Source organism: Lolium perenne, chromosome 7 (assembly GCF_019359855.2).
Source record: "Lolium perenne isolate Kyuss_39 chromosome 7, Kyuss_2.0, whole genome shotgun sequence".
In the NCBI taxonomy this organism is placed as follows: Eukaryota; Viridiplantae; Streptophyta; class Magnoliopsida; order Poales; family Poaceae; genus Lolium; species Lolium perenne.
The window spans coordinates 147,695,023-147,704,255 of NC_067250.2; the positions used below are offsets into that span (position 1 = coordinate 147,695,023).

General features: G+C 41.0%; 1 protein-coding gene and 1 long non-coding RNA gene across 2 annotated transcripts; both read left to right on the forward strand.

The window, feature by feature from the left end:
* Positions 1 to 7,943: 7,943 nt before the first annotated feature.
* LOC127300842 (uncharacterized) lies at positions 7,944 to 8,399 on the forward strand (the record flags this gene model as incomplete). Its single annotated transcript, XM_071824080.1, has 2 exons — positions 7,944 to 8,102; positions 8,288 to 8,399. Coding segments are annotated over 2 exons (246 nt in total), but the record flags the coding sequence as incomplete, so codon positions are not given.
* Positions 8,400 to 8,483: 84 nt separating this feature from the next.
* On the forward strand, positions 8,484 to 9,229 carry LOC127300844 (uncharacterized). Its single transcript, XR_007851600.2, has 5 exons — positions 8,484 to 8,497; positions 8,599 to 8,696; positions 8,788 to 8,902; positions 8,999 to 9,054; positions 9,151 to 9,229. It is a non-coding gene; the product is annotated as an uncharacterized lncRNA (long non-coding RNA).
* Positions 9,230 to 9,233: the final 4 nt, after the last annotated feature.

Consider the following 9,233-nt stretch of genomic DNA (forward strand, 5'->3'; position numbering starts at 1 on the left):
GACAACAACAAACACCTCTCAAAACTTTACTTTTATGCTCTCTATATGATTTCAAAACTTAAAAAGCTCTAGCACATGACTTAATCCCTGCTTCCCTCCGCGAAGGGCCTTTCTTTTACTTTATGTTGAGTCAGTTTACCTACTTCCTTCCATCTTAGAAGCAAACATTTGTGTCAACTGTGCATTGATTCTTACATACTTGCTTATTGCACTTATTATTCTACTTTGTGTTGACAATTATCAATGAGATATGCATGTTGAAAGTTGAAAGCAACTGCTGAAACTTAATCTTCCTTTGTGTTGCTTCAATGCCTTTACTTTGAATCTATTGCTTTATGGGTTAACTCTTATGCAAGGCTTTTTGATGCTTGCCTTGAAAGTACTATTCATGAAAAGTTTTGCTATATGTTATCTATTTGATTAGCAAATATAGATCGTTTCCTTGAGTCACTTCATTCACTTCATATGCTTTACAATAGTATGATCAAGATTATGTAAGTAGCATGCCACTACAGAAATTATTCTTTTTATCGTTTACCTACCCGAGGGCGAGTAGGAACTAAGCTTGGGGATGCTTGATACGTCTCCAACGTATCTATAATTTCTGATGTTCCATGCTAGTTTTATGACAATACCTACATGTTTTGCTCACACTTTATAATGATTTTATGCATTTTCCGGAACTAACCTATTAACAAGATGCTGAAGTGCAAGTTCCTGTTTTCTGCTGTTTTTGGTTCCAGAAAGGCTGTTCGGGCAATATTCTCGAAATTCGACGAAACAAGGCCAAACATCATAATTCACCGAGATGGACCAGAACACCGAAGGAGAGTCGGAGGGGAGGCCCAGGGCTCCCAGACCACAGGGCGGCGCGACCTGGAAGGGGCGCGCGCCAGCCTATGGGGTGGGCCCCCCAGGCACCCCCTTGCGCCGCCTCTTCGCCTATAAATTCCCTCGAGACCTAAAACCCCGATACCAATTGACGAAACTCCAGAAAGACTCCAGGGGCACCACCGCCATCGCGAAACTCCAATTCGGGGGACAGAATCTCTGTTCCGGCACGCCGCCGGGACGGGGAAGTGCCCCCGGAAGCCATCTCCATCGACGGCACTGCCTCCATCATGCTTCGTGAGTAGTTCCCCCATGTACTACGGGTTCTAGCAGTAGCTAGTTGGTACTCTCTATCCCATGTACTTCAATACAATGATCTCATGAGCTGCCTTACATGATTGAGATCCATCTGATGTAATCGATGTTGTGTTTGTTAGGATCCGATGGATTGTTACATTATGATTAGTCTATCTATAAAGTTTGTGAAGTTATTATTGCTGCAATCTTGTTGTGTTTAATGCTTGTCACTAGTGCATGAGTGGCATGATCTTAGATTTAAGCTCTATAATTATTGCTTAGATTGTATCTACAAGTTGTTTGCACATATTGCTGTCCGGAACCCGAGGCCCCAAAGTGACAGAAATTGGAACAACCGGAGGGGGAAGGCTGTGATATGAGGATCACATGTTTTCACCAAGTGTTAATGCTTTGCTCCGATGCTCCATTAAAAGGAGTACCTTAATTACCAGTAGATTCCCTTGAGGCCCTGCTGCCACCAGCTGGTAGGACAAAAGATGTTATGCAAGTTTCTCATTTCGAGCACGTATGACTATATATGGAAAACATTGTTCACCCAACACTTGTTATTGGAGAGTTACAACTAGTGTAGATAGCTGGGAACCCCGGTCCATCTCTCATCATCATATACTCGTTCCTATATGACATTGGAAGTAGTATCAACTATTTTCTGGTGCCATTGCCTCTATGTTACCTGCCATCTGCTGTGTTCTTATTACTATTGCTCTCATATTACTGCTGCTTTCACATCACCCCTGTTACTAGTGCTTTTCCAGGTGCAGCTGAATTGACAACTCAGTTGTTAAGGCTTATAAATATTCTTTGTCTCCCCTTATGTCGAATTAATGAATTTGGGTTTTACTTCCCTCGAAGACTGTTGCGATCCCCTATAGTTGTGGGTTATCACTTCCCATGTTTTTTGGTTCTGGTTTTTTCTTTTCGGTTTTTTTCTGGTTTTGCTGATTTCGAAATTTGTTCAGAATTGTTTTTTGTTCTGATTCTGAAAAATGTTCATATTATAAAATTGTTCAAATTCGAAATTTGTTCGAATTTGAAATCTATTCAAATTTCAAATTTGTTTGATTTTAAAATTCTTTATTTTAAAATTGAACATTTTTTGAAAACTACCAAATTTTAAATTTGAACATTTTAAGATCTGCACTATTTAAAAAATATAACAATTTTGTATTTGAAATTTTGAAGATTTAAACGTTTTTTAATTCAGAACAATTTTTAGTTTGAACTTTTTTGAAGTTGAACATTTTTAAAATCTGAACATTTTCTCGTTTGAACATTTTCAAATCTGAACAGTTTTCTAGTTTGAACTTTTTTTTGGATTTGAACTTTTTTTCAAAACTTAAACAGTTTTCAAATTCAAACATTTATTCAAAACGTGAATATTTTTCTAAATAAAAAACCACCAGAACTAGCGATGATTCCATCCGAATGACGGAACGAGGTAGCTCGTGCAAGCATGGGAGATAAATGGGCCCGGCCCAGGTGGTGTGTCCTTAAGCGATGTTGTCCAGAACAATCGCTTAAAGCGATGTATCCCCATTGAGCGGGAGTGATTCGCTCCCGCCTGAAGTGAGGGACGGGATGGGTCGGCCCATTAGCGGCGGCAATTTGTTCTTTCCTCGGGCTTTCTTCTATTTTACGCGGTTTTCTCTGGCTTGCTCTTGTTTTTCTTCCGGTTTTAATTGTTTTTTGTGGTTTTTTATTTTTCTCACCAGATTTTTGAACGTTTTTTCAAATCATGACTTTTCAACCTTTTGTACTTTTTAAATCCGAACATTTTTCGTTTTTTGAACTTTTTCTAATTTTGAACATTCTAAATTTTAAACATTTTTTTAGTTTGAACATTTTTTAAAATTTGAACATTTTTTAAATTCAAACATTTTTCAGATTTGAACATTTTTGAAATTCAAACATTTTTCGGATTTGAACAATTTTTTAATTTGAACAATTTTAAATCCAAACTTTTTCCAAATATGAACTTTTTTGGATTTAAACATATTTTAAAGATAAAACTATTCTAATGCACAACAATATTTCTACTTCGCGTTTTGTATCATGCAAAAATATCACGTTGTATCATGTGAGGGAACTCGCTCAGGTAAAATCGGAAGTCACTATTTCACGTTGTAAACAAAACATGCGGGATTGCGGGAACAGACCTTGCCAACGCTAAATGGGCCGAGCCCATCAAACCAGATCGTTCGATCAAAACGTGAAGCATGTATGCGGAGCGAGTCGTCCACTCCGCTTAAAGCGGTCATTAGGCGCTCCCGGATTTGCCTTGTGGGTGTCGCCGTGACGGTGAAGTTTGTCTATGCATATTGGATTAGATGAGGACCAACCCATTTATCTTTGGGCCAGGCGCGGCACTTCCGGGCCCAGGTGGCTTAACTTGGGCGACCATTGGTCGTGGTGGTTGGTTTAATTGGGATGTTTGTTGTTTACTAGTACAAATGCCCGTGCGTTGCTACGGGTCCTCAAATTATATTTCTCAATACACATATATAATTCAAATATCATATATGAAATTTTGAAAATAGATTTATAGGTGGGTACATAGAGTAGCAAAGTGTAGACAATAAAAAAAGGACCGAATGTTGGTTGAACTGTATCATAGAAGAACTTAATACATAGTCACAACAATGCCCGTACTTACAATTTTCATGTTTTTGGTGTTGAGTTTGTTTAATTATATTTTTGTATTGCAGAATATCACTGTCAGAGTACAACGAAGGGGATATACTGCGCATTGTTGCAAGCTGCATAAATAAGGGAGGCACTGTGTTGCCTGTTGCTTGTTGTTCATTTGATATTTTGTGTAAACAAATTGTTATCTTAAAACTAAATTTAGTCACTTGCAAATTTATTCAGTGTGTTAGTCTTAATTTAATGCAGTTTGAGCTTCAGAAAAATATGTTGTTTTTATCTAAGGATGAGCATGGTGAAGCATTGCGGGTTTTTTGATTTGGCATACGTCAAATACCTCATTTGCTATGGAGGTTTGGTTTTCCTATGCAGGGATAACCATTTGACATTTTGTTTTACTGTTGAAGTGGGTTTGAAATTTCTGCATGGGGTAAGAGCAAACGCTCAAAAAATCGGCGTGCTAAACCTTTCTTCCGCCGCGCTGTAAATGGTTGGCGCGCGTTTGGCCGAACTTTGCTCCGCCGGACGCACCAAAATGCAGCGCGTGCACGGGCGGTAAAATTGGCCCTCCGGCGGATGCGGCAAAATACAGCGCGCGCGGCCACGCGACCGGCTAGTTTGATTGTATATCGTTCAAAATGAATCAAATAAAGTACGAAACTTTAACTGAAAATTACGAAATATATTAGAAGTTTGACAAACACCCACATTTTATTTAAATTAAACTAAACTAATCTACTCCGAGTCCTCCCAGTCGTGGTCCGACGATCCGCTAGTTGGAGTCGTGTCGGAGACCGGAGTGGTCGTCCACTCGAAGGAGGAGGAGGAGGTGGGCATGTTCGTGGACAGTCCAGCGCCTCTCTTCTTCTCCTCCGCCCTCCTCGCCATCCGCGCCGCCTTCTCCGCCCTCTCGGCCTTCCTCGCCGCCGACTCAGCGCGGCGCTTCTCGCGGTCGGCCTTCTTCTTTGTCGCCGCTTTCGCCTTCTCCACTTTCTTCTGAGCGTAGAAAGCTTCCATGGCGGTGACGTCCTTCGGGAACGCGCGCGCCCACTCTAGGCGGAGGCGCTCGGCCTGCTCCGCGACGTGCAGGCGCTGCTCGAGCTCGCGAGCGCGTCGCCGCTGCTCGGTCGTGACGGCCGGCGATGGTGGCGCGAGCATCTCCTCCTGCTCGCGCGTCCAAATGTCATTGAAGTTCATTTGCTGGCGCGGGCGGCCGAGGCGCCAGGCGACGGCGTCGTAGGCCCGCGCCGCCTCGTGCGTGGTGTCGAACGTTCCGAGGCGGATACGCTCCTCGCTGTCATTAAAGTTTAGGGGAGTAAGGACTAATTTAAGTCTTCATTTTGATTTGTTTTTGCATGTACAGTATATGTTTTTGTTTTCTCATGCGAGAAGTAGTTCACGTTCATCTAAAAAAAAAGTAGTTCACGTTCCGAATAAATAAAGGGAATCACGGTAGTGTAGGGGTATAATATAATAGAAAATACTTTGTAAATTCGCAAGGAAGTGGTGCCTCCTCCGCTTTGTAAAATAAAAACAACCCTAAAAACAATCTCTCGCACGGAAGTGGTGCCTCCTCCGCTTTGTAACATGAAATGCTTTGTAAAAAAAAAAAACCACTCTCTCTCTCTCTCCCACTCCAGTCTCTCCCTCTCCCACTCAATTCCCCATTCCCCCACCGCGTTTTCTCCAACCACCAGGGACGGCGAGGGCAAGCTCCGGAGTGGGTGACCACGGCCAGGTGCCAGACGAGCTCCGCGACGGGGCATCGCGGGCAAGCTCCTCGAGGGGCTGCGAGGGCGAGCTCGGCCATGGCACGGAGCGGGCGAGCCAGCTAGGGGCGGCGCGGGAGAGATCCTCCAGGGGCGGCACGGGCGAGGTACGCCATAGCCGGCGCGGGCGACCACGGCGAGATGCTGGCGCCGACGAGCTCCGCGATGGGGCGGCGCGGGCGAGCTCCTCGAGGGGCGGCGAAGGCGAGCTCGCCATGGCGCGGCTGGGCAAGCTCTAGCCAGGGGCGGCCGTGGGCGTGAGCAAGTACGAACAGTTCCCTCCGGCGAAATTTCCCATCCAGCCATGGTGTATGCGCGTGCATTGTGTTCAGGTCCGTGGGTCTGAGTATGATTGATTCCATGGCTTCAAAGATCTAGTAGAAGATTGCTTTCCTGTTAATCATGTGATTGCTTGCTTTCCTATTGATCTGTGCAACTTAGTATCAGATTTTGTTCCTGCGTGGTTAATTATAGTATTGTGGTATGTGATGATGAACTTCAATTTCATGTCTTACCTGTCACTGGTCGTCAGCAGTTGCATGCTTGCTTATTCATGTAACCAACTAAGCAGTCTGATATTTCCTTTTACCATCAAGTGTTGTAATACGTCCACTATCCTAAGATATTGTAAAGCTAAATTTCACTTTCAAAGCATCTTATAATAGTGAACAGAGGCATATTTTCGGATGAGAGACAACAAAAAATGGTGGTGCTTATAATAGTGAACAGTAGCTAAATTGCACGGTGTAGCTATATGTCTGCAATTGCACGAGCAATATTATTGCTTTACATAATTTAACTGTCCAGTAATATATGGGATTTTGTTGAAATCTGTTCACTATTATAAGACAGTATTTCCTTTTACCATCAAGTGTTGTAATATGTCCACTATCCTAAGATATTTTGTAAAGCTAAATTTCACTTTCAAAGCACTATAAATTTTGGATGACTTCTTATTTTGCAGGTTTTATGGATTGGGAAGTGTCTGAAGGTTTAGTTATTGAATCCATTAACAGTTTTGCTTCATAGCTCTGCAGCCTCTTCATTGGTAAAGCACAATCGCTTGTTAGTACAGTTTGGAATTTTGGATTGTGTCTTTTCATATTTTGACATGCTTCTAGTGCTCTGATTATTCATTGCTGCCTTCTCAGTACACTTAAGACAATTATATCTTCTGAACATTGTTTGGTTAGTTTTTTCACAAGCGGTCATGCTAAGTGCTCTGAATATCTGTTGATGTGCTCGTTTGGCAATTTTTTTTTAGATATTGTATTATTAGTTCTTATGCGTTTGTTTTACTTGATTGGGTTGGGGTGTTCAGGAAACTTGAGGGTTTCAACTTGTGTTTATTTTAGTTGATGATATCCTGCCTTATATGCATTGTTGGTTTCCACAAATAGGCCAAGAAACTCGAATTTTGTGTTGGATTAGTGGGTATTAACGATCCTCAAAAAATTTGTTGTTCAACTCATAAGCAATTAAGCATTAAAATTTTGTGAATTAATTGGTAATTTAATTTTCTAAGATGTGCCTTTTCTCTATATGTTTGATAGACTCGAATTTAGGATCACTGGACGAGAGTTCAGTATAGTTAATGAAGAAATTTCAGTGGTGGAATTTAGCACCAGTAGATGAAGAATTTCAGTACACTTCATGAAGAAATTCTAGTGGCGTAAACAGCTAGGAACTCATTCGGGTGGTTTTTTTTTACTTGTTGCACAAACTGTGCTCTTTTTCAACGAGCTAACATGGCATCCGTTCACGCATCTGTTCTCATGAAACTATTTGTCTAGCTCTGAAATCCATGAAACAGATACATTTCGCGTCTCCAACCGTGTCCTCTGTACCTCTGGCAGCCTAGAAACCAGTGGTAATCTATTTGGAATTGCCCCTTCAGCACCTCCTGCTGGCAAGCTGTCGGTGTTCAGCTAGACATCAGCAATCACATGATCAGCATGGCCTAAATCGCCTTAAGCAAAAGCCTTTCTACATGGGATATTTGGAAAAAAAAGGAACGCCAAGGTTTCTCATTTGCCCTTTCATTTGGAATGATAGAGGGTCTTGTGTATCCTTGACAGATTTGGTTTGACTCCCTTGGTTAGACATCTTCCCGGTTGTGCATCCCTCCTCTCTTGTAAATATCTGTTTGTATTTTAATAAAATTTACTGCCAGTGCCTCTCATACAGTTTATAGTTTAGAAAGCAAAATTAAATATGTTGATGTGCTACTTTGTAACAGAACAATGCTGGGCTGCATAATACTTTATGACAAGATAATATTTTTTTTAACAAACGGTTGTATTCAAGGGCAAGATGGAGTAATGGATCTTGGTGAATTATTGTTGGTATATTTCTTGTTTCTCTGATGTATTCATATAATATTTCAGGGAACTTGGTTTGGAAACATCGAGTATAGTAGACAACGAGTTAGAAGAACTGTTTGAGTTATCTCTTAGAATGTTTGATACAAGATTACCACATGGAGTAACCGTTCTCTCGCCCTTTGCTGAAGATTCTTCACTGACTAAAGTTGGAGTAGAGGTATGCGACTGCATTATCTGTATTTTTCCAAAGTCCAAACATGAAAGACCAATGTCATCTGCTGTTGTTCCTCCATTTATTACTTGAAAACTCTTAGGCATTCAAACGATCTGTGCCTTGGTGCAGTTTAACTTTGAGAATTGCCTCCTAAAATGTCCTCTTTCTGTTTGCTTTGCTACGTGAAGAACTTACCAGAGGAGTTATTTCCAGTGCTTCAAACGATACAACTGTTGCGCGGGCTGACTGTTGGGATGGGCCTCCGTTTTTCATAAAACTATTTTCTTTTCACTGCCAAACTTTTTTCCTCCTATTTTGCTATGACTATTTTCTTGTTATTTTGCTATGACTATTTTGTTATTTTACTCTTAATTCCCTATTCCTGTTATATTGTTCAAGTAAGTGCATAAACTGTTCACGGTTTCTACCTATTTCAAATTCCAATGTCATAAGGCATTATACTAATATATACTGTGTTCACGGTACTTTTCTACATCAGGAAGGGTATTGCTGTTGATCGGTTAGTTGGATTTGAAGACCTTGGAGGTAAAGATGATTTTTCTACCAGGGCATTGGAAAATATTCTGAAGAGGAAAGGTAGAGACAACTGTTACTTTTCTGTGTGTGTATGCTAGTCTAGAGTTTTGGCTGCCATTTTGATTGACTTTGTTCTTGCTCTATTCCTCAGATTTTAACAGAGAAAATGTAGGTGCAACATTTTTTCTCTTATTGAATCAGCTAACACATGGCTGGAGATCCTAATCTAAGTGGTCATTGGTCTCACTTTGTTGCTAGAGGAATTGGTAGGAGATTGCTTTCTTATGTCTATTGCATTTTACTTAAAAAAAACTGTATGATGACATTTGAAATTTACAACATGTTTATCTGCTTGCTAACAGGATTTAGAAGTAGAAGCTTCTGGTTTTCTTCTCTGTCACTCACGTAATGATGTGATGTACGGTATAGTTTCCCTTTTCATTGGAATACCTGTCATCTCAAATGTTTTATGCTGCTTTGTTGATACCACATATATTTTAAATGCTCATTCCAGGAGGTGCAAATGTTTAGCAGTGGTCAGTTAATGTTATTTCAAGTGAGTATTGAAATATCTAAGCTATTTACAATTCATACTCC